The sequence below is a fragment of the Chaetomium fimeti genome (assembly GCF_033439085.1).
Source record: "Chaetomium fimeti strain CBS 168.71 chromosome Unknown B0H64scaffold_5, whole genome shotgun sequence".
In the NCBI taxonomy this organism is placed as follows: Eukaryota; Fungi; Ascomycota; class Sordariomycetes; order Sordariales; family Chaetomiaceae; genus Chaetomium; species Chaetomium fimeti.
In genome coordinates, this window is record NW_026944333.1 from 2,456,992 (window position 1) to 2,480,611 (window position 23,620).

Here is a 23,620-nt window from a genome sequence, read left to right on the forward strand (position 1 = left end):
CGTAATATTCTCGCAAAGAGGAGTTGTTCCATCTCTGCGTGCCACAAGTGGCTACAATGTGAGTCTTGCAATGGTCATCCGTGGTTTCCGTACATGGGTACTATTTCCTAGTCGAGCATGAGGACCCCAAAGGGGTTGTACCACGCTTCTATTTGCGTTTTCTTTGACAGGGCATGTGGGGAGTGGAGAAGAGAAGCTTTAGTGAAGAGTCTCTAGCTCTAATCTAGGAGAGGCCATTAATACAGCAGGTCTTGAGCATAAGCTTGACTAGTAAATGAAGGCCTCGGCAAGAACGCGGTATGCGTGAGCCAGGGCAACTGTTTTATCATAGACAGTAGTGACCCAAGGGGAACTCTAGTCATTAGGTACATGTTGACATTATCAATATGCCCGAAAGTCGTCGTCACTCGTCGTGATTTCGTCTTCTCATTCTTGGTTCTAGTGCAAGACCATGATGGTTAGTCTCGAGTTGGCTCGACACTGGGCAAACAGGGCGGCGGCAAAGAGCGAAATAATAATTTCTATCGATGTTTTTTCAGAATTATAGCCTTTTAGACTAAGCACTGCAATAAGAACAGGTCTTTGAAGTCACTTTGTTGTGAGCAATGGGATTTATGGCTTTCCTTGACTCTCAATTTTGCCATTGCAGATGTAACCCAAGGCAAAAATAAATGCTCTTGAGGAAACAAGGCGTTATGGAAGTCGGCGATCCGGCTTCGTTGTTCCGGCTCGCGGTTATCGAACGTTACAACTTATAGATGTGATGGTAGCCCACAATCACATCAAATCCAAGAGTAGAAGAGGCTAGTAGTCAAATGATTGGGGAGTGAACAACATAAAAGGGAGGAAATCTCCGGGTGGCCCAATTCGCGTTCCCGTGAAAAGATCCGGAGAAGGGCCGAACAATCAGCCAAGTAGATACATCCGGTAGCGGAGGTGACCGGGGGCTGGCAACCCGAGGATGCAAAAGAAGCGGGAACTTGAGATTTGGCGCTGAGAGAGAGGGACCTTCATGGGGTTAAGACTAACTGGTGGTGGAGGTTGGGGCTCGGAAGCCGGTAAGGACTTCCTCCAGACGGAACCAACCTGAACTGAGCAGAAACTTCCGTCCTTCGAGTTCAAATCTTCAAATCTAAACCTAGCGACCCTAGCTCTTATCAGACCCAGGTTGGTGACCATAGTTAATGACACTGTTTTGCCTGACGTGCTAACCTACTTGTAATGGCAATAGCTTTAGTCCCTCGTCCCAACCCCCTTCTCTTCTTTCTCGTTCTCCAAGTAGCACCCCCTGCCGTTCTACCACGTTCTATTTCAGGTAACAACGCCAGCATGGATATCAACATCACCTCCCCCGTCAGCCCCGTTGCCAAGCACATCCCGGATTCATCAACCCGGATTCCCATCTCAGTCACAGGGGCGGCGTCTCTTGGTATCATCACTAGCCAACCAAGCATGTCCTTTTTGTCGGTGTGGTTCAACTCTTCATGGCCTAATTCAGGTTTCCGTTCCCCTATTCGGCCATAAAACTACCGAGTAATAAACTGGGATTGTTTGATTCGTTGAACCCTCGGAAGCATGAGTCCGCCTGCCAAGCGCAGATGCAAAATAATATCGCAAGACGTGTACCCCACAAAGCTAAAAGAGCGGGACAGATGAGTTGTGATCCGTGAGGTTACAGCAAGGGGGTCCCCTTACAGCCGGCATACGTGCTTTCTCCTAGGTCTAGATTCAGACCCTGATGAAATCGACGCCCCACGGTTCTTAAGTCTCTATAAAATGACCACTACCGTGCCGTCCCGTCCACGAACCCCGGCTTCCCCTTTCCCTTCTTTACCTTACTTGACCACACATAGTCTATGCCCAAGATGAAGTCCTTCTTCCAGCTCGCCGCTGCCGCGGCCTTTGCCGTCAACAGCGTCGCCGGCCACTACATCTTCCAGCAGTTCTCGGCTGGCGGCACCAAGTACCCGCCGTGGCAGTACGTGCGCCGCAACTCCAACCCGGCCTGGCTCCAGAACGGCCCCGTGACGGACCTGTCGTCGACCGACCTCCGGTGCAACGTGGGCGGCCAGGTCAGCAACGGCACCGAGACCATCACCATGAAGGCCGGCGACCAGTTCACTTTCACTCTCGACACTGGTAATTAAAACTATACAAGCTTGAAAGCCTACTATATTAATCTAATTCCTTTGAAGATGTTTACCACTCAGGGCCTACCTCAATCTACATGAGTAAGGCCCCCGGTGCGGCCGCCGACTACGATGGAAGCGGACCGTGGTTCAAGATCTTCGACTGGGGTCCGTCCGGCTCGAGCTGGGCCATGAGGGGTGAGTCTCGCCCGTGTTGGATATGTTGGAGAGTGCGATTAGTTGCTAATCAGGTTGGACCAGGCTCGTATACCCACAACATCCCCAGCTGCATCCCTGACGGCGAATACCTTCTCCGCATCCAACAGATTGGGCTTCACAACCCCGGCGCTGCGCCCCAGGTAGGACTAGTTCCGCAGTTGTTGGCATCGATTATCATGAGCAAAAGGATTAACTGTTGAGCAGTTCTACATTAGCTGTGCCCAGGTTAAGGTGACCAACGGTGGCAGCAAGACACCATCCCCGACTGCCTTGCTCCCGGGGGCCATCAAGAGCAGCGATCCTGGCCTGAATGTCAACGTACGTTTGCTTCCGGAAAATGGCAACGATGCTTTATCCATGTCCTATTCACTGACCTGAGGCACAGATCTACAATGGAGCTATCACCAACTACGTCGTCCCGGGACCGCAAGTCGTGAGTTTATAGACCCGAGATCAGGACTGGCGGATTGCTAACTCAGGTCTGTAATAGTTCTCTTGCTAGTTGTGGTACTTGGTTCTGTCGGACGAGAGAGCTACCCCAGTATATGAGTTCTGTTTCTCTCTTTGCACACTCGGTCAGGATCTGCACCATATTCGTTTCGGTGTCCGCAGCAATTAGCAGCAGAGTCCCTACTCTGAATCCGCCACTCTGGAGAATTACTACAGTTGTCAACTACGGTTTTGCGCACAGGCACTTCTTAGCACCTTACTTGCCTCGCCCCGAGGTTGTCTCTGGCGATCTGGAATCACTCTCACTAGTATTGCGGAATGTCGAAACTGTATTCCAAGCAGCGACGACATCCGCAAAGTAAATCAAAATCAAAATACCATGACTCTGCCACCTGCGCCCACGGGCTAGTCCAGTAAGTATATATTTATTTTTTATTCTTTACTTATCTTTATAAATAACATTATCTCTATTTCATTTCATTTCTTTTTTTCATTTTCTTTTTCATTTTCTTTTTCATTTTCTTTTTCATTTTCTTTTTCATTTTCTTTTTATTTTGATGTATTTTATTTTTATATTCATTTTACTTTTATTCATTTTATTTTCTTTCATGTTCTTTCTTTCATTTTCCTTTTGATTTTTTTATTCTTCTCTTTTCCTTTCATTTCGTTTTCTTTTTCATTTTCTCTTTTCTTTTCTTTTTTTCTTTTTTTCTTCTATTTATTTACTATTTATTTTTATCGAGCTTCATAAACGTTGCCAGGGGCCTGCGGCCCCCTGGACCCCCTGCCTGACAGTTCAACTCTGGTTTGTTTGTGAGCGCGCCCGATTTGACAGGGGGCCCGGTTCAAAAGTTGAAAACCCCTACCTTGACAGCCCAACAACGGTTTAAAATGGAGGAAACTGTGATAAATTATGCAGCAATTATTCAAGCAGACTCTCCCATTCCAGGTCATTTTTCTGTTCAAAAATGCGCCGTTTTGCCGTTGAGTTGGAAATTTTGACAAGGACCCCGCTCTTCCATCGTGAGTGACTTCTCGACCGGGTCCATGCCAGAATCTCCAATTCAACGGAAAAAAGGTCTTGACTAGAATTGTCTTGATAAAAGATTCTATTTATCACAGTTTCCTCCATTTTAAACCGTTGTTGGGCTGTCAAGGTAGGGGTTTTCAACTTTTGAACCGGGCCCCCTGTCAAATCGGGCGCGCTCACAAACAAACCAGAGTTGAACTGTATGGACGTACAACCTCTCTCGCTTGCAACACCCCAACCACGTAGAAAAAAAGGTTACCTATGTTTTGTGATTTCTCGTCATCCCATATGACGGGCTTCCTACCATACCACTAAATATTTATTATCACCAAATAAAAACAAATCTTGTAAACAACGAATGCAATGCGTCTTGTATCACCCAAGTCATGTCGTGAGTCTATCCCAAAACTGAAACTGCTGTGTATATACCACAGCCCAGCTTCCCGCCGAGTCTCCGGCAAGGCCCAGATGCAATATCCCACCCCATCATGCAGGGGCGGCTCCTATCGTACGAAGCTCCGGCCTCTTCAACAAATCACACCTGCCTTCAGCCAAGAGTCGGCGCGTGGTGATGCGATCGGGGTAGCTCCGCAGGAACATGTTGGTGAAGTGTGTTCCGTAGTGGATGCCCTTGGTATCGTTTACGGCCGGTTTCCCCAGGCCGCCGCAGCCTTCTTCGAGGGGCTTTACGACGGCTTGAAAGCTGGGCTCGTGAAAGTAGGCGACTGAAAAGCGCTCCCGGGTATTGAGGCCGACCTTGTGGGGCGTCGCCTTGAGGTAATCGTGGGTGAGATACTGCATCATGTCACCTAAAGTTCCTCTGTCAGCGGCTGTAACTCATGTATTGGAGCGATGTTGCAAGACGTGACGAAGATCGTAGACATTGTTGGAAATCACTCACCAAGAATGACCGTATGCACGCCCTCAACCGGAGGCACATACACCCAACTGTCATCATCTTCATTCAGGCCAGCCGCGCTCTTCTCCCAGTTGGCAAATTTCTCATCCTGGCTGGGACGGCGGATGAAGAGACCTGGTGTCGTCAATATCAGCTTCACACTCGACAACCACACCCAGGAGCTTACTTACCTCCAACTTCATCCTGGGCAGCAATAACAAGCAGACCGTAGTCCGTATGAGAGCCAATGCCTCTACCCTTCTTTCCCTTGCCATTAGTCGCAGTCCTCGCAGGAAATCTAAACACCACCTGTCAGTTAACCCCCCCACCTCACCACCCAACAGCACCTAACCAACCAACTCACCTCAGCACCCGCATATGATGCCACCCATCCCTCGTATACCGCCTCAGCGCCCCCTCACCCACCCCCAGCCCCAGCTCCGCCAAACCCAACAACCTCTCCCCCTCCTCCCCCATCCTCCTTTTAAACGCCCCCATCACCTCCCTCATCCCCCCCTCCCCCTCCTCCCCTTCCCCATCCTCCGGCCACGGACACGGCCCATGACACGGCCAGCCGGCCCTCACCCTCGCATCCCCCACCCCCAAATCCTTCGTCACCGTAAACACCTCCGAATAATCCGCCACCCCATCCGTCACCTCCTCCCCGGAAGCAATATACCCCGCGTAGCTGCGGTCGTCGACGCACGCCGCCTTCTGCGCGTGCGGGCGGCGGAAGAAGGCGCGGCTGGCGGCGTGCGCGTCGGCCCAGAGCTGGCGCTGCGTGGCGTCCATGGCGATCTGGATGATGCCGTCGCGGCGCCAGGCGTGGATCAGGGCCTGGCCGAGGGTGAGGTGGGTGGGGGAGGAGGGGGTGATGTGGGTGGGGAGGGTGAAGATGGGGAGGTTGGCGGTTGAGGCGTGGAAGCCGGGGGGGATGGTGGTGGTGTTGGGGTTGTTGTTGGGGTTGGGGGTGGCGTTGGGGGATGAAGATGGGAGGGGGGGATGGGTTTGGAAGTTGGGGTTGGTAGGCTGCTTGCCGTCAACCGCGGCGTGGGCTACGGTGCTCAGGTTGGAGATGCATTTTATGATGCTCGTGGTCCGACGTAAAGGCGGGATACGACGAAGAAGAATCGCCATGGTTGACTTTGTAAAAGGGGTTGTGAGAGGATGTTCGAAGGGATTTGGATGTAGGAGTTGGGTTGGGAATGGTCAACGAAAACTGTAGTCGGGGGCTAAGTTCCCATGCTCAAGATGTTTTCTTTACTTTTAGGTCCGTTTGAGTTTGGCCTTGTCCGAGTTCATACGGCGGCGGGTACCCGAGTATCTTTCCTGCCGATTTCCAGTTCCAGTTTTTGTCTCAAACGGCAGTCGGATGTTACATAATGAGTCTCATCCAGTGTACGTGTTGTGTAAAGGACTTCTCTCGTTGGTGTCAATGTTATCATACGCCTTGAGCATCGGGATCATGGTATCCTTTCTGGCGTAAGTTGGTGTCAATTTGTGTCCATCTGATGGTATCGAATCAGCACCGTGTTGTTAGGTATAAACCCAAAGACGGTGGATAGCAAGGGACAAACGGACTGCAGCAGCATCTCAGGCCTGTCCGCATCTCCCCTTCATCAGATGTCCCTTACACATGCATTGCGTACACAAATACACAGATAAATGTGCAGCTACCTACGACGTACGTCCTGCAGCAACCCTTGACCCATGGCACAAACTGGGGTTGTCAACCTTTTCTTCGTTATGGTTGGTTCAATACCTAGACACGAAGCAGCTACCCGATAAACTGTCAGATTGTGGCTCTTAACGGGCGTTGGTGAAAGTACAATGATCTAAAAATGCAACGACCCGTTCTTCAAACGGATCGAGCCCGTCTGGGCGATCAAACAGAAGCGGCAGGCTGCCGTTGCAAGACTCATTTGTTGAAGCTCGCATGACGGATGTGATGATGGTGCCAAACTGTTGGGATGGCCGCGGCTGAATTAATTAGTTGTGCGTGTTGTTGACTCAAAACTGCCTTCACTGTCTTCACCCGAAATCGTCCGCAAGAGTAAACCAAACGCCGTAAACACCACCATTGCCCCCAAACCTTCGGAGAAGCGCCCCAATGCCATCAGTTTCCAGCTCTTGATCCACGGTGGCTCCCAGCGCCTATTACCTCCTTCCTACCTTAGGGGTATCGCTGCGATATGTACATGCATCAATTATTCGACACAGAAGTCCAACAGTGGCCCTATTTACTGCCCTCAGCTGGCAACTCATCTGATTTGTGGATTAGGCAAGTTGGCGTGGTTGGACCCATCTCCGAGAGCCCCGGCGTAACATGGTCCCATTCCATGACGGATACGATGATGGGTGCCACTTCCCATCATTTTGTGTCGGAATGGTCGAGGTGGTGCTGCTCGTGCTTGTAAACCCAGTCTGGAGAGGGATTCTTGCAGTACTTGTCGTGGACAATGAGACTGGATTTGGTATTGCTGTCGAGGTAGGGAGGGTCCTCGATGTTGGTGCTTCGGAGTTGGAGGTCAGGGATATTGAACGGGTCTCAGACGTGGGCGAAACAACGGTCGTGGTAGTATTGGCGTCTTGGCTGATATCGACAACCTGTACCGTTTTGGTGACGATGACCGTCTCAATTACACGCTCTGTTTTTGGAGGCGACGTGACGTATACGGTGTGGAAATATGTTTTCTGTGGTATTGTCTCCACGACGGTAACCGTCACTGGGTGGTGTCCAGGGCCCGACCCCGACCCCGGGCCGGAGCCGGAGCCGGACCCAGACCCACCCGAATCTCCGGAGCCGCCGGACCCACCCGGACCCGAGCCTCCATGAATGGGGACGACCGAATAGGTCGCCCTTGGCGCAAGTTCTTGGGATGCTTTCAGTCGGTACTCATCGACAGGTAAGGACATGCACGATGAAAAAAAGAGAGTAACGGCCGAGCACAAGGGAATTGCCTGGTTGAGATGCATCTTGCCCTCGCTGTTTCTCCGGTACAAGCAAGCGCCCGATGCAGCGATGGAAAGCCAGCCGGGAATTCTTGACGTGCAGCAGGGATGCAATCGACCGAGGATGAATGGTAACTGCGTAACTTGAAGAACCCAGAAAATGATCACCGCAGGCATTAAAGCTAGATAACAAGATCTGTAAATTAAGATGGCTGGCTGTTTGCGAAGTATGCATGGCATGGCTTGTTCCGAGATCTGTGGTGTGACGGACCGTTCCAAAATTCAGAAATTCGGGTGGTTGAAGCCGGGTCGGCCGGCGCTTACCGAACATTCCCAGCCCCCAGCCCCACTGCGGGAGAGCAAACTCCTCGATTGAATCTGGAGTGAGTGTACTTCATAGCTGGGTCTCGAACATGACAACCGAGTTCTTTTCCCATTCCACCGTTGCCCCCTGTTCTTGTCCCCGTTGATTTACTGTGGTACATGTAGAGCTTCCATCCCCGAAAGGGTCATGTTCCGACTGGTTGAGAGAGGAAGAGTGGATGGATGTGGCATGCGGGGCAGCTTGAAAGTGCTGCAACCCCGCCATGCCCCACCCCACATGGTGTCGCGTCCGCACGGTCACGTTAGGCATTTTTTGATGACAGCTCGGAGGTGCCTTCTGTTCCCTCTCAAAATCAACCTCCAAATACCCTTCATCTCGTGGAGTCGATTATGATATTGTGTGGAGGATACCCGATATTTCGCCCCAATGGAGAGATGTGTCTTTCTCGACTATTCCAAACATGATACCCGTTGTACACTACAGAGACGGCCTGGCATCCACGATGCCAACCCAATCAGTTGACAGGTGCCTGCCCAGACCTTTGGTTCGGGTGCTGAGCCACACTATGACAGCACTGCCTCGGCGAGCTCGGCTGCCTCAACGTCACAACCATCTGCCAGTGGTCAGATGAAGGTGCGATTGGATCATCGATTCGCAAGCCACAGCCCCAGTGGCTCGTCCGAAGAAACGTACTACTATTTATCACCTGTACTTTGGGCACACGAGTGCTGGGAGCTTCGTTGCAGTTACCATTCAACTTCCCGTCCCGGGCGCACAGAAGACTGCCCCTCCCCCGCCTTTGCCGTGACGAATTTGCGAAAACAACCACCAACTCCCCAAAGCCTCCGAGAGAGTAACTTACGCCGCGTACAACGCGTTTCCCCGAGATGTCTTATCCCGGGTACCCACCTTATGGTCGTGAGTATTATCACACCAGCGTTGCTCGGGCGCATGTGTCCTGACATTAGCTAACCAAGTCAGAGCCGCCTCCCCAGGGCTACGGGCAACCACCTCCTCCCCAGCAGTACGGCGCGCCTCCACCGCCCGCCCAAGGTCAATACTACCAACAATCTCCTCAACCTCCCCAGGGCTACGGGCAACCACCCCCTCCTCAGCAATACGGTGCGCCATCCCCCCAGCCGCCGTATGGAGCCCCGCCTCCTGCTCAACCCTACGGCGCTGCACTTCCACCCGGCCAATACTACCCGCCGGCACAGCAAGGAGCTTACGGCGCGCCACCGCCGCCGCCTCAGCAACCATACGGTGCGCAGCAAGGATACGGGCAACCCCCGCCCCAGCAACCCTACGGCCAGCAGCCGTATGGCCAGCCCCCTCCTCAGCAATATCAGCCGTACGGGCAACAGTATCCGCCGACACCTCCATCCGCCGGCTACGGCCCACCCCAAATCATTGCTTGGAATGGAGATGAGGACGCACGCGCTTTGAGGTCGGCCATGAAGGGTTTTGGCACGGACGAGAAGGCGCTGACCCGGATACTGGCGACCAAGGACCCCTTGCAGGTCAACACGATGTGTGACGCCTACTCGCGCCTCCACCGGCGCGATCTCGTGGCCGACATCAAGAGCGAAACGAGCAGCTGGTTTGAAGCCGGGCTAGTCGCTCTCGCCCGCGGCCCGCTCTTGAACGATGTCCATCTCCTCCGCGAGGCCATGTCCGGGATTGGGACCAAGGAGAAGGCGCTCAACGACGTCCTTCTGAGCCGGTCCAACGCCGACATGAACGCTATCAAAGGCGAGTATCACCGCGTCTTCCACCGCCGACTCGAGGATGACGTGAGGGGTGACCTGAGCATGAAGACGGAGAGGCATTTCATGATTGTGCTCCAGGCTCAGCGGGCCGAGGACACTGCGCCCATTGTGAAGGCCGATATTGACCGCGATGTCAACGATCTGTACAACGCGACCGAGGCCAAGATGGGGACCGACGAGATGAAGGTGTGCAGCATCTTGACAACGAGAAACGACAACCAGCTCCGTGCCATTGCGTACGAGTATCAACAGAAGTTTGCGCGAAACCTGGAGGACGTCCTTCGCAAGGTCAGTTAATACGCATAGCAGGAGTTACGCAGCACACGATAGGATTCTTGGCTAACAAGTCCAACCAACCAACAGGAATTCTCTGGACACATGGAGGACGCTCTCCTATTCCAGCTGCGCAACGGCGTCGACAAGTACATGCACCAGGCAACGCTCCTCGAGGATGCGATGGCTGGCGCCGGCACCAAGGATTATCTCCTGGTTAGCCGTGTTGTTCGCTTCCGTATGTTGACCCCCCCCCTTTTTTTCTCATCGACAGAGTGACTGACATTGTCTGTTCTTCCTAGACTGGGATCGGAACCACATGGCCAACGTCCGCGGAGCGTACGAGAAGCGGTATCATCGCAACCTGGCTAGCAGGATCAAGGGGGAGACGAGCGGTGACTACGAGCGGCTGATGCTTGCATGCATCGGGGAACGTGTCTAGACGGAGAGAGGGTTGGTGTTTTGTTGTGGATCCTGCCTTCGGTCATGCCTCGTGCCTCTTGGTCGGGAGGTCGTGTCACTGTATTAATACCAGGAGCGATATATCTTACCCCACGGACTAATGACAAGCCGGCGTGGCTCGCATAAGCATGCCTTCTACTGAAGTTGACACTCGCAGGATGATCAGGATGTGAACTTGTTCAGTTACGAAGTCGTAATCGCGTGTGCATTTACCCGCTCTAAGGCCGCTCCATGGCTGCAGTAGTTCGAGAGGATTACGCATCCCCAACCGGCGATCCTGCGTGTGCCCGTCAGGTACAATTAGGCACGGACCGGTCCTCATCCGAGTATGTTCTTTTTCTTTTTTTCATGTCCCCCCTGCGGTACTTCATGCAGCGCAGATATCACTTGGTGTCCTGAGGCATTTACGTAAAGAAGGAACGAGTGTTGCGGTGATTGTGAACTGCATCAACCGAGCCAACTGCATAAGCCATCAGCCAACGACAAGCAACGACCGTATCGTCCCCGCTTCCAAGTCGTGCTTTTCACCGTGTGGTGGCGTCACAGGCAAACAATCCTGCGCCCAATGAAGCCAACTGGTAAGCTCGTGTGTAACCTGACTAAGTCCCGGGTGATACTAGACGTATTAGCGCACACGAGTCTCAACTTCAGACGTGATCTGCTGCAGATATTACGGACATAGCACAGATCTTATGGCAAGGATGTTTCAGCAAGCGAGACAACCGCGTATCTAATTATTGTACTGTGTAGCTTCTCGTTCTGTAAGAGTTCCATCATTCTCCTCCAAGACACTTCGTTTAGTGTTATTAGTTTTGGTTCGCAAAGACAACTAACGAAGTGGCGGGGCTTCAGGTGCTCAGAGCGCCAATATCGGCAAGGTTCAGTGGTCCAGCATGCCGAGCGATGATGCTTCGTTCATGGACTTCGTAGTTAGTGTAAGTGCGGAAACGGAAAGTGGACCCCTGGAAAAAAAGTTCGGCTTGTGGAGCACGGGCACCATCGAGCTCACGAAAAGTATTCGTTAGCAAATATATATTTCGGAAGTTGGCTGGATTGGATGGCAGGGTTTAATTAACATGTTAATTTTTTATTAAACAAGCAGGTGCCCCCCATTTAACCGAAAAAGCTTGCAAAGGAAAGATAATAGTGGCTACCTAACTTACCGACCTTTTTCTTTTCCTTCGCGCCTCTTACAGCCCGAGCCTCGAACCGTTCCGCGCCGCAATTCCGGCAGCAGGTCTCCTCCGCCCGAGGTCTTGGTTATCTCATACTTTCCGCCACCATCGTGTATGTGCAGGTTCCCCCGACCTCTTGCTTGTTCAACGGCCCCCGGGCCCCCGGGTACCACTGCCGTTGCTAGGATCATCGGACGTGCTCCCTTGCCCAGATTCGGAGCACAAAGCCAAGAGGGGCAAAGGCAATAATACTCGAGCTGCCTCGTCCGGTTGGCAAGGGACGAAGACTCGCATCGGCTTGGGACCGTGGCATAAGATTCGTGCGTTACGAGCTGGCAACACGGGTCAAAGCTATTGTGACCATGGAGGAAACGGCACAAACCGAGTCAAAGGAACAAGCAGCTCCAGCTCTCACCGCAACGCCACCGCCCTCGATCCCGCGGCAGCAAACTTCAGATGCATCGGATGCCGTGTTATCAGACACGGCGCAGCCGGCAGCACCGCCGATAACTGCAGCAAGCGAGAATACGGCAATCAACTCGACTGTGAATGGTGTCGGGGGAACCGACACCCAATCAACGAACTCCGGGACGGCGCAGGCCACAAGTCCGCCTTTGCATTATCAGACTGCCCCCGCGGATGCGGCCTCGAACCGACAACCGCCCTCCCCAACGATGTCAGGGCCAAACTCATCGGCGCCCAGACAAAGCCAGGCCGTGAACGAAAAGCCGTTACGTTGGAAAGACCCAATGACGGTTCAGGCGAACCGACCTCCCCCTACCCATTCGGCAAATCTGGAATCCCCTGAAAATGGTGGAAATGGAACTCCCGGGTCTCCACAGCAGCCGAGCCAGCAGCAACAGCCGGGCTCAGGGCCCCAGCAGGCGCAACAGCAACACGAATACCACCAGCATCCGCGCCCGTACCCACACCCACAGCACCATCTCCAACCACAACCAGCGCCAACGTTAACACCAATTTCACCGTCGACGTCCGCGACGCTGCCGCCGCCGCCGCCGCCGCCGCCTCATGCGGCCGCTCATCCGCACCACGGGCCTCCGCAACCCCAATCGCAAACGCTGCCGCAAACCCTACCACAACCCAGCCCGCACCAGCAACTGCTTCCCCGTGCGCACCCACCCCAGTACCCGCCGCCGAAGCCCCATGTTCACCCGCATCCGCTGCCGCCGCCGCCGCCGCTCCTCCAACACCCGGCCCCACAAACGCCGCACGCGCAAATTCCTCAGTACCCACAGCAACACCATCAACACCATCATCAACACCAACATCATCCACACCCACCATCATCATCTGCACCTGGGACACCCTTGACGTCACTGCCGCCCTTGCAGCATCCCCACGCGACGCAGTATCATTCTTATCACCATCCTCAACCACAGCCACAACCACAACCCCAACCCCAGCCCCAGCCCCAACCTGTTCTGAGGTCGCAGGCGTCCCATCATCGCGCGTGTCTCTCAAAGCCGATTATCATGGACCCACCCGGCACGCGGAAGCAAGACCAGCAGCGCGCCGGCGCCATGGGCTTCCCCTCGCCCACCCAGGACTATGCGACCATCAACCCAAAGTTTCTCGACGATTGCACGCGCATGAATTTTGCCATCCAACAAAGCATCCCTGAGGCCGTCCGCCGCATTGTTAGGGACCACTGGGAAAAGTGCCTGCTCGGTTCCGAGTTTCATCAAGCCTTCGTTGTAAGTCCGTATTCCACGGCATGCTTTTTAAGCCCGCCGTTTTCTTCCATCTTAGCCTTGAATTCGAAATATACCAGGCAATGCCTACCACTACGTTTATTTATTTTGAGCTCCTTCCAACCCAAACAATAACCCTCTTTCTTTGTTTCAATTCCCACAAATATCACCACCCTCTTGCCCCCCCCCCCCCCCCCCCCCCCCCCCTCTCTCTCTTAACATCCACGATCCCGTTTCACACGTTCCACTTTGCCCGCTCAAGTCCATGTTGCCAACATGCGAAAATCGCCGTATTTCCCTCCGGGCTCCGGAATACCACTAACCGTGCTCCAGCTCAATGCTTCCATTCACCACGCGCTTCCGTCCATTACGCAGCGTGCAGTAAGAGATTTTGGGGGCAAGATGGTGGAGGAGTCGAAGGAGGATGTCATCAGACATTTTACGACTGAGGCCCTAGACGAGGTTGCTGATCTCATCATCGAAAAAGCGAGCGATGGGTTTCTAGACAAGTGTCTCGCGAAGCGTCTCCGGACTATCGAGGCCAAACCGCTCGTCAATGCGCTCGCAGCTGCTGAGCGCCTGGGGTACGAGTCCAGCGACATGATTCAGGACGAACAGCACGAGCGCGTCATCCCCCAAGAAGCTTACCCGGGAGCAGCCGCCGCGGCAAGTACCCGACCCGCTCCCCCGAGTCAGCCATCGCCTGCGTATCCGGAAGCAGGCCGAAACCAGCTTCAGTGCATGAAATGCTTCCGAACGTTCATGCATACCTCCGCATTCGACCATGTGAGCAAATCTCCCGGAGTGAAGGAAATGGCCCCCCTGACGCTTGTCTAGCACTCGAGATACGACGTCTGCAGTCAAATACCGCCGACTTCCAATGGCTTCAACTACTCGTGCCCACACTGTGGTCAGGGATTCACGAATCATGATGAAGTGCAAGGGGTTCGTTAAATCCCACATTCAAACCTACTGCGCGACTGACGGACTAACTCGGCGTCTAGCACCTCGATCACAAAGTATGCGGCAACTTTGGCCAACCGCAGAGAGCTAGCCAAGGGCGACAACCGAGGACAGCCCCGACTGCTCCCCTTAGCCCACCAGCCATCACCCCGTCCACTTCACAAACGCCCATCTCAAACGGTGTCCCACGAACGCACCAGCAGTCCACCCCAGCGCACCCCAGCGTAACCAGGCCCACGGTAGCCACACCTACCTCAGCGGGCTCCGGGAATGCAACCAACCCATACAGCCATTTAACCGAGCATCAGATGCAGCTTATGCATGAGGAGCTGAAAGCGGCCGAGGAGAAGTACCAGCCGCGGTTCGCGGAAGCAAACGAAATCGCGGACGAAACCGCACGGCGGGTCAGACTCGAGGGTCTGCGTAACAGCTTTGGCACCAAGCAATCGATGATCCGCAAAAAATACGGCGTCCGGCTACGCGAGAGGCGCACGAAGGCCGAAATCCTGGCTGAACGAGAGCGCCTGGGCCTCAAGAAAGCCGAGAAGGAGAAGGAGAGGGAGAAGGCAAGAACGCCGGCCGGCGTGCAAACGCACAGTACCATCCCATCAATCAACACAGACCTGGCGTCGCGCGCTGCAGGCGGCAGTGGATGGACCGCCGCGAACACCCCACGGACGAGCGCCACCTGGGATGAACACAGCGCCAAGCGCCAGCGCACGAACGAGGGCGGTGGCTATCAGACGCCATATAAAACTCTGGCGGACGAGACGCCGACACGTAAGACTCTCTCGGCGTCTTTGCTTGGGGGTGGCGGTCCAGCAGGTTCGTCCGCCGTTGCTGCCACCCACGACCCGACTGCCCCACAAGGGTCTCGGCCGGCGGCAGTCTACGAGCAAGCCGGTGCGCGAGTCGAGATCCATGAGCCATCCAAGACCAGCAACCCCCCGGGTGCGCATGACCCGTCTAGCACGGGGTCCGAATCCGCCACCCCGAACGGTTCGGAGCCCGGCACCAACGGACACGGCAGAGGCTTCAACATGCCGGCCGGAACCCAGCCCGTTGTCATCGATGATGACTCGTCGTCCGACGACGACGGCGACGAGGATATTCCCTCCACGCTGCCCACCCACGTGCGAAAGGGTCTGGCGTCGGGGAGCACCTCGCTCTTACAGAATCCTTAGTGGGGAGTCTTAGCGAGCGAGCCGACTCCTGCGGCTCCACGACAGCACCGACCTTAATACCTCTCTCTGTCTATATCTATGTTATATAATAATAATATGAGCGTCTTTCACTGGTTCAAAGACCCTCGATCCTCTCTTATTTCTTTCCCTCGGTTTCACTCCGGTCAATACTCCTTTCCCGGCTCGACCTCTCTCTTTGGGGGTTGGTTTTCAGGCGTTCCCGGTTTATATAATCCGCTCCAAGGCTATCATTGCGGTCCGATCAGGATGGAGTTATTTGGAGTCTACTGATTTTATTCTCTTATGCTTATATCAGAGGAGGCGGGTGCAGTGGCACAGACTGGCAAGTGGAAAGAAAAGTATAGAGACAACAACATGATACCCACTTCGCATCTTTCAGGCATGTGATTTGTGTGTGTAAAACAGAAGAGAGCTTTTGCGGACATGTGATTTGCTATGGCTGGAAACCGCTCCAGGGTTTCTTGCTCAATAACTCTCGACACCCGCTGCATGCCCCATATAACACAGCGTGCGACAGAAACGGTTTCGAGTGGTTGAGAGCAAATGTACATTTTCTGTCTGTCTGTACATAGATACCGTCCCGTGCCATACACTCACTACTAACCTCACCGGCAAACCTAGGACGATGAGTCGAGAGAAGAACGAAACCTCCGCGGACGCCCCATCTAGAGGGATCATCAAGCAAAGTAGATGACAAAAACAAGCCAGTAACTCCCACGCTCAAAGCCCAAATAATTTCGGGAGAAGAAAAAAAAAAGCCGGGCAGACATAACCCCAACATAACCTCCTCCTGCGCACTCCGTATCCACCACCACGCACCACGCATCAACCAGACCGAACCAAACCAAACCAAGCAACCCCCAGACCTAGTTATTTATTCCACGCCCATCCCCTCATTCCAAATCATCGCACCACATCAAAATAACACACAACCCACAACCCCAACGCCCCCCCCCCCCTCCCTCTCGCTTCTCCCGGGAAACATCTACCCCGTAACGCGCCTCACCCAAAGCGTAGTCGGCTCCCAATCCGCATCGCGATCCTGGCGCTTATACGCGCGGTGCAGCTTCAGGCCCAGCTCGTACTCCTCGCGCTGGACGTCGGCGAGCTCCTGGCGGAGGCCCTCGACCTTCCTCTTCTCGGACTCGCGCTTGCGCACGACCTCGGCCGAGTTCATCAGCTTGTCGGTCGGCATCAGCTCCGTCATCTGCTGGATCGACCGGTTGATGTTGATGCGCCGGTTGGCGAGCGCTCGGAGCTGCGCGTTCAGCAGGCCGACGCGGTCTTGCGCCTGGTCGGCGGACGCTTCCGGCGGGGCGGGCGGCAGGGTCTTGTTGATGTCGGAGGCGCGGGAGGAGGGGCGGTCGATGGCGAGGGCCCGTGCCAGGGCTGGGTTGTAAGCGGCCGACATGGCGTATGGTTGTTGTTCCGGGTCCGTGGAGGGCGTCCGGGAGACCGGGGGCGGGGCGGAGAAGGGGGAGGTCATGAACTGGTCGATGGGGGAGGTCACGGGGCTGTGGTCGGAGGAGGGGCGGCCGCCCATGTAGTGTTGCTGGTAGTCCGCTGGGAGAGAGGGGACGGGGGGCTGGTCGTTGTCGAGGTGGTCGTCGAGGTCGTCGCGCGTGGTGCCCGTGTTGCTGGTCGCGTAGGTGGTGATGCTGAAGCGGGAGGGGGGCTGAACGTAGGGTTCCTCTGCCGGCGGCGACGTGTCTGCTATCGGCCGGGGTGAATGGTGTAGTGGTTCGGTCTGCTGGGAGTAGACAGACGAGACAGACACCTGGTGTTGGTGGTGCGCGTTGGTGTGCACCGGCGGCGGTTTCCGGCGCAGTTGGTTGGCCGGCTCGGGCGAGTGAAATACCGGGCTAGGTTGGGCGTAATGACCACCATCCCGCACGAGTTCCCGCGCAGCGACGACAGCGGGGGCATCTGCCGTGACCCGGTTCCCTGACAGAGGGGGGCTTGGGTACCTCTGACCTGTCTGGGACGGTGTCTGTGTGGCAGCCGGGGGTTGGGAGGAGGGCAGAAGTCCCCTCATGGCCTCTCGCGGGGCAGACCTGGTCGGTGTTTCAGATGGCGGAGGGCTGATAGGCGGGGTCTGGCCACGGCGGACCGCACCATCTGGGGTGTTGTTCGACCTCGGCGCAGCCGCAGGTGGGATGTTTCTCCTACTGCTTTTTTCGGGAATCCTCAGGGGGGCCACTTCACGCGTATCATGCACGGGTGCAACGATGGCGGACCGCCCACTTGCCCCGCGCCAGCCGGGACGCGTTGAAGTAAATGCGCCGGCAGCGGGGTCCGTGTTACCCTCCCTCGCAGCCGCGGCTTTCTTGGCTATCCTCCTCACGCGATCACCAAAGGAGGGCTGCGCCGCCGAGGTGCCATTCTGCGGCTCCGCCCACCCTTGCTCCGTGATTCCCATGTCTTGGTTGAACTCGGCCGGGTTGGCTTGCGACGGCCGGCTACGGGAGCTGCTCGTCTGCTCTCCGGTGAGTGGGTCCCATCGGGGGGCGTCCCGGGGGTGTGGATTCCGGGACTGCTGCGGCGCCGGGCCGCGCTGGCTAGGGTGCATGTCGCGCGTCGCGGCGTCTGACTGTCTCCTACGCTCCCTGCGCATCATGGGGATGCTGGTTATCGCGCGGTTTTGCGGAGGGCTCTGGGTCCCCTGGCGTGGCTCCGCAGCAGCATACGGCCCGCCCGATCGATCGTTTCTCGGAATCTCGGTATTCGGGTGGCCCGTATGCCGGTATGCCGGTCCGTCGTCCTCGTCTATCGGGGAGACATCGCCCGGGAGGAAGCGATCGACGTGCCCGACATCAGGCTCCGGAGAGCTAGGCGGCGAGATGTCATCGGCCCCGCCGTACCGATAGCTGTATTTGGTCGCCACGTTTGCGGTGTAGTGGGAAGCCAGGGGTGGCGAGTCTTCGGAGTAAACAGAGGATGTAGGGCGGAAATTCGAAGTGCGGACTGTGATGCGGTTTGGATTGCGACGAGGCGGTTCCTTGACGGCGGGCGCAGTTTCGCTGTGTTGGGGGCCGACAATGTCAGTAACTAACTAATCACTCCAGCGATTTGATGCTGCGTTGTGCTGTCATGTGCATGTGCATTGGTGGTATGACAAGCCAGAGTTTCTGAAGTCATGCAAAAACCCAACGCCAACACACCTCGCTGCGGCCACGCGTGTGTCTGGGATGCTCCAGGTCGCAGTTTCCTGGGGGTGCACAGGCGAGGTGATGGAGGGGTTCCATCCAGGTTGTAAGCTGGAATCAAAGGGCGCTGGCAGCTGTTCCAAGCCTTGCCCAAACCGGCAAGCTGCAGCCCACCGAGGCACAGCCCAGAACGCCGACCGTGGGGCCCCAGCGCCCCCGCAGCCAGGCAGTGCCTGTGAGCAAACTGGCCAAAGTTCCCCAGCCCGGAAAGTGTGAAGATTGGATGGAAGGATGGAACGGCACGCAAACAACGAAAAATGGACCACTCACTATCTCGACTCGAAAAACTCGCGAGGGGGCCGTTGAGGTGCCGGACCGCCCTTGATGGAGTAGCTGTATCCCTTTGGCGGCGCACTCTGGAAACCACCGTAGCCTATGCCCAAACCCACGCGCATCTCACCACCGCCGTCGAGTGGATGGCCCGTTTGTCGCCCTGAGCTCTGGGGCACGATCTTGAGCCTGTCCCACATTGTGCTGACTGACGACGTCTTGCGTCGAGAAAATTCCCGATTCTTTGTCTGCCGGCGCCGAGGACCTTTTGATTTCGACCTCCTCCCGTTCCTGGCGGGGTGCTCCGAGATTATAGGGGATCGAGGTCCGGAAGCGAGGCGGGAAGCGACCCGTGTTAGATCGTCGCAGCTGGTTTGACCGAGTCAGGGGCGCATGAGCCTGCCTCTTCACATGCACTCCCCTCAGTGAGAGCGTGTCGTCGGTGGGTGGTCTTTTCCCGGAGCTGAGCCGGGAGAAACAAGGTTTGGGATATTATGGATATTAGGTGAGCGCGAGATGGTGGGAAGGGGGCCGCCAGCTCCTTATCATTAAACTCGGCAGTCTGCAATGGTAACCTGTCGCGGATATGGGGGTTGTTTATTATGGTTGACCGCCTGCCCGAGATATCATCCGGGTGATGACAACTATTGGACTACGGCCGTCTTTAACGGCCTCTTCCACGTGGGGAACTGCTGTCTGGGGGTCAAGAACGGCAAGTCAAGCGACGGGCCGAAGGAGGGCTCGTTGTTTTCGTTTTGTTTTCACTCTGGATGCGAATGCACCAGTCATTGGCCCCTGTCATGGCGTCGCGGCGGCGGCGGCGGTGGTCGTGTTAGCTGGCCGCCGGCGCGCCTTGGAGGCGTGTGACGCGATGATGGAAGTTCACCAGATTCGTTGGCCCTCGCCGCACGCTGCGGCCAGTATCCCGGTCTAGTGCCAAGAATACCCAACTAAGCTTCGATATTGCCCTTACACGACATACAACTTCTGGAGGGCCTCGTCGGCCGAGCCGCCTAATATATACGAAGCAGGCGAACAGGAGAGACCATTCCCCGCCCCCATACATACCTCGGTACCCAATCTCCCAATACACTTCAGTTCAACCCATCCAGCTCCCGGACTCTGGCCTTGACGACACCATGACCTGGTTCAGCCCGCACACGGCCTTTTCAGCCGCTCATGCAAACATCTGCCATGGGGGCCCGCGCCGTGGCGGCACAGCGAGAAAAACACGACTGGGCCGCACAAGTCACGATATGGAATTGGGCCATTTCCATCAGCCGTGCCTCGGAAGACAAGATTGGATCCAGCAGCAGCCGTTGTTGCATTGGACATGGTGGCTGCCTGGCCCGTCTCGATGCGTTGGCCAAAGTTTGTTTTTTGTCATTCACGTTCAGTTGACCTGGCCTGAACTGAACTGAACTGCAACTCTTTGTTAGCGTCACAGTCGGGCATCGTGGGCCGTCGTTTCAGATGGATAATTGCGTGCAGGCCAGATGCTGGCCATTTTTGGAAGATTTGAGGGGACGAGCTTGTGTTTCAGATGAGCCGACCCGTCACTGGCTCAAAATCAATCGATGGGACCAAGCTTGTGCGGCCAAGAAACTCCAGCTTGTCGAACGGGCCACTTGCCGGATGATTCCATGACGATCTTGCAATAAACTTACTGTGTACATAAGTTACAAATATTTCTCGCCCACCTCTGTCCGGGCAAATGCCTTCGCTACCTAAGAAAGAAATCCCACCAGCTTTGGGGCAGCCACGCAGCTCGGACCATGGAAGCTTTCCCGGCCGATCAGGAACTGCGAGGAACTTTTCTGTTGCACTTGATGCGCAGATCGATCTTCAGTTGAGCTCCACAGCTCGGAGCATGATGGTGAGAGGTGGGGGCTCTGGGGTCAGGGGTGAGGTCCGGGAGATGGTGAGCCCTAACCCTTCGTGCCTGCCTCTCAACATTGAACTTGCTCACTTGACTGTGTTTAAACCGAGCAACAGCAGTCACACGGCACATTCATGCAGTTTGCCATCCGATATTGCTTGTCTGACGCTAAACGAAGCCAGCGCATGCGAAGGAAGCCACCGCCATTACATCTGTATTTTTCTAGAAGCATTCCTGCGGCGCATTCTTCACCGCTTCTATTTTTCTAGATTCTCATCTCTCCCGCTGCTGCCCGACATCCAAAAGGATCGACGAATCGACATTATTCCAATCGGACTTCCATCTAGAGATCGTTCGTCGTGCCGCAGCTTCCAAGACCGACAACCAGGTTCCGGACGCGAGACTCTCGGTATCTCGGCGAGTGTCCGACCGCCTACTTCTCATTAGGATTTGGTCACGTTGGGCGCAACCAGCGTCATGAAATCCTCCAAGTCTTGGAAAAACAACTCGGGCTGTTCCAGCGCCGCAAAGTGGCCGCCCTAAAAGGGTCATGTTAGCATCACGGGGTCTCTTCGCGGCATCCTGATGACTCTTGACTTACCTTATCGTGGGTCCTGTAAAGCACCAAGTTCGGGTACAGATGTTCCGCCCATGCCTTCGGGAACGCCGTAACCTCGAGAGGATAGGCCGAATACCCAAACGGCTTGGTTGACGAGAACGGGACGGGAATACGGCTCGTTTCGAAGCTATAGGCCCACAAGCCGCGCCCGAACGAGTTGGTGAACCAGTAGAAGGATGTCAGGGACAGGATGGTGTTGAGCGAGAGGGGGAAGCGGTTGTCGCTCCACTCGATGAACTTCTCGCCCATCCTTGCCGGTCGTCAGCTTCTTTTTCCCGCGGCAGAGGGTATCTCGGGAAAAACTTACCAACTCAGCATCGCGAGCGGGTTCGTGCTGAGAGCCAGTGCGATGGTGGACGGCCGAGTCCCGTGCTCGCTGACGTACGCCGTGCCCTTTGAGCCCCATATCGCCGACCTGGCCAACTGCGCCTGTTCAGCAGGCGTGACGGGTATGCCGGCAACAGCAGCCGTGGCATTCGCGCTCATGAAGTACATATTCACTATCACCACCTCGTCAGCATTCCCCATCTAATCCCCCTCCGGCCGGAGGAGTCAGCAGAACAAGCAAGCGAACACACTCACGATGAAGCGCCTTGCAGGCCTCGAACTTGGCACACAGCACCTGGCCCACGATGGCGCCGACATCGCCGCCCTGCGCGACGTAGCCGGCGCCGAAGCCGAGCGCGGCCATGAGGCCGTCGATCGCACCCGCTGCGCCCTCCATGGTCAGCGGCCGCCGCAGCTCGCCGCGCCGCGTCGACAGGCCGTAGTCGGGCAGCGACGGCACCACCACGTGGTACGGCAGCGTCTCGGCCGTGTACCGCGCCGCGAGCAGGTCCAGCACCGCCCCGAACTCGATCCACGACCCGGGCCACCCGTGCATCAGCACCACCGGCGTCGCCGACGCGCTGCGCGAGAACAGCGCCGCGAAGTGCAGGTCGAACGTCTCGCTCTCGGTTCCGTCTTCCGCATTGTCGTCTTCGTCGTCGTTGGGGGCGGTGGTGGTGGTGGTGATGTTGATGCGGAAGTGCGGGAAGCGGTTCAGCCGCTGCTGCTCCGCGCGCCAGCTGTACTCGCCCGAGGTCCAGGCCTCCTGCGCGTCCACCAGCCAGTCGCGCGAGAGGCCGAACGACGACGTGTTGGTCGTGTCCGCGTGTGTGTTGTAGTACGACGGCACCGCGATTTCCGCCTCGCTGACCAGCTTGGTGAGCTTGTCCTGCTGTGCCGCCGGCACGCTGAGCTTGAACGGCGCCGGGGTGCTCAAGGCCCCCGGCGGGACGGTGCCAAAGGCGCAGAGGGACATGGTGTGCTCGGGGATTGAGCGCCGGGTTGGACGGGGCTTGTATGTACACCTCTTAAACACCGTCGCGGGCTGGGTTGAAGGCCGTGCCTGCTACACGCGCGGCGCTCGGCGCGGCTTTATATTCCTCAATGCGTGTATTGAAGACGGGATCCCGATATAGCCAGAGGATTGCGGGGTGGGTGTGATTGATTTCGTACGAGATTACGAAAGGATCAGTCCCTTGAAGGTCAACACCAGCCGTTCATGTTATTCGTGTAGTTATGCAAGCGGGCATGGCGGGATGTCACACCGAGCAGCCCGCTTCGCCCCCAACCCTCTACAATATCAAACCTCCCGGCAGCCCGGTTGTCCCGGAAACAAATCGGGGGCGGGGGTTTCCCAAACGCCGGAGTTGTGAAGGGCTTTGACTTTTTTTGGCTTGTCTTTTTGAGGTTGTATTGTCACCGCAGGTGACGACCCGGTTAGCGACCGTTCCGACGCACGGTATTGCCCGATGCGGATCAACAATCTTGTGCCGGCGCCGGGAATGTCCAGCCGTGGTCATCATGCAGGACGCGACATGTTCACACAGTAATGCCACTTCCTGCGGTGTCTGAAGAACGTCACCGTGAAGGCCAAGATATGAGGCGGTGAGATGGGAAGGGCAAGACCCAAGGACAACCAACTCACGTCTTCAAACAAGTAGTTATATGAACCGGTGGGGCAACTGGCATGTATTCCGTGTGTACATCCCCTTCCATCGGAGCTTCAGGTCCAATTTTAAGGCTCATTCCACACCTAA

General features: G+C 55.9%; 9 protein-coding genes across 9 annotated transcripts; 4 read left to right on the plus strand and 5 right to left on the minus strand.

Annotated features, from left to right (window-relative positions):
* The first annotated feature begins 1,825 nt into the window (after positions 1 to 1,825).
* Positions 1,826 to 3,176, plus strand: B0H64DRAFT_191139 (glycoside hydrolase). The gene is made up of 6 exons (XM_062799076.1): positions 1,826 to 2,139; positions 2,196 to 2,327; positions 2,391 to 2,488; positions 2,553 to 2,666; positions 2,734 to 2,781; positions 2,839 to 3,176. The coding sequence occupies exons 1-6, from the start codon at positions 1,857 to 1,859 to the stop codon at positions 2,848 to 2,850; spliced, it is 687 nt and encodes a 228-aa protein (XP_062658125.1). The 5' UTR covers positions 1,826 to 1,856; the 3' UTR covers positions 2,851 to 3,176.
* Positions 3,177 to 4,314: 1,138 nt separating this feature from the next.
* B0H64DRAFT_443676 (uncharacterized protein) lies at positions 4,315 to 5,863 on the minus strand (the record flags this gene model as incomplete). The annotated part of the gene is made up of 4 exons (XM_062806731.1): positions 4,315 to 4,637; positions 4,730 to 4,861; positions 4,918 to 5,024; positions 5,091 to 5,863. The coding sequence occupies 4 exons, from the start codon at positions 5,861 to 5,863 to the stop codon at positions 4,315 to 4,317; spliced, it is 1,335 nt and encodes a 444-aa protein (XP_062658126.1).
* Positions 5,864 to 6,693: 830 nt separating this feature from the next.
* On the minus strand, positions 6,694 to 7,854 carry B0H64DRAFT_401118 (uncharacterized protein). The gene has a single exon (XM_062804134.1). It carries the CDS (start codon positions 7,700 to 7,702, stop codon positions 7,004 to 7,006), a length of 699 nt encoding a protein of 232 aa, XP_062658127.1. The 5' UTR covers positions 7,703 to 7,854; the 3' UTR covers positions 6,694 to 7,003.
* A 789-nt stretch (positions 7,855 to 8,643) lies between these two features.
* On the plus strand, positions 8,644 to 10,613 carry B0H64DRAFT_191153 (annexin-like protein). The gene is made up of 4 exons (XM_062799077.1): positions 8,644 to 8,921; positions 8,985 to 10,060; positions 10,136 to 10,283; positions 10,348 to 10,613. Exons 1-4 carry the CDS (start codon positions 8,891 to 8,893, stop codon positions 10,485 to 10,487), a joined length of 1,395 nt encoding a protein of 464 aa, XP_062658128.1. The 5' UTR covers positions 8,644 to 8,890; the 3' UTR covers positions 10,488 to 10,613.
* A 2,562-nt stretch (positions 10,614 to 13,175) lies between these two features.
* Positions 13,176 to 15,541, plus strand: B0H64DRAFT_443678 (uncharacterized protein; the record flags this gene model as incomplete). Its single annotated transcript, XM_062806732.1, has 4 exons — positions 13,176 to 13,397; positions 13,728 to 14,180; positions 14,232 to 14,339; positions 14,399 to 15,541. 4 exons carry the CDS (start codon positions 13,176 to 13,178, stop codon positions 15,539 to 15,541), a joined length of 1,926 nt encoding a protein of 641 aa, XP_062658129.1.
* A 418-nt stretch (positions 15,542 to 15,959) lies between these two features.
* Positions 15,960 to 16,512, minus strand: B0H64DRAFT_401124 (uncharacterized protein). The gene has a single exon (XM_062804135.1). The coding sequence runs from the start codon at positions 16,386 to 16,388 to the stop codon at positions 15,996 to 15,998; it is 393 nt and encodes a 130-aa protein (XP_062658130.1). The 5' UTR covers positions 16,389 to 16,512; the 3' UTR covers positions 15,960 to 15,995.
* Positions 16,513 to 16,519: 7 nt separating this feature from the next.
* Positions 16,520 to 19,238, minus strand: B0H64DRAFT_463596 (uncharacterized protein; the record flags this gene model as incomplete). Its single annotated transcript, XM_062807606.1, has 3 exons — positions 16,520 to 18,582; positions 18,724 to 18,819; positions 19,039 to 19,238. The coding sequence occupies 3 exons, from the start codon at positions 19,236 to 19,238 to the stop codon at positions 16,548 to 16,550; spliced, it is 2,331 nt and encodes a 776-aa protein (XP_062658131.1). The 3' UTR covers positions 16,520 to 16,547.
* A 1,367-nt stretch (positions 19,239 to 20,605) lies between these two features.
* B0H64DRAFT_191260 (uncharacterized protein) lies at positions 20,606 to 21,678 on the plus strand. Its single transcript, XM_062799078.1, has one exon. The coding sequence runs from the start codon at positions 20,753 to 20,755 to the stop codon at positions 21,362 to 21,364; it is 612 nt and encodes a 203-aa protein (XP_062658132.1). The 5' UTR covers positions 20,606 to 20,752; the 3' UTR covers positions 21,365 to 21,678.
* Positions 21,421 to 22,997, minus strand: B0H64DRAFT_191281 (Alpha/Beta hydrolase protein). Its single transcript, XM_062799079.1, has 3 exons — positions 22,081 to 22,997; positions 21,844 to 22,025; positions 21,421 to 21,786 (listed from the first exon to the last, which is right to left on the minus strand). The coding sequence occupies exons 1-3, from the start codon at positions 22,837 to 22,839 to the stop codon at positions 21,477 to 21,479; spliced, it is 1,251 nt and encodes a 416-aa protein (XP_062658133.1). The 5' UTR covers positions 22,840 to 22,997; the 3' UTR covers positions 21,421 to 21,476.
* Between the last annotated feature and the right edge of the window lie 623 nt (positions 22,998 to 23,620).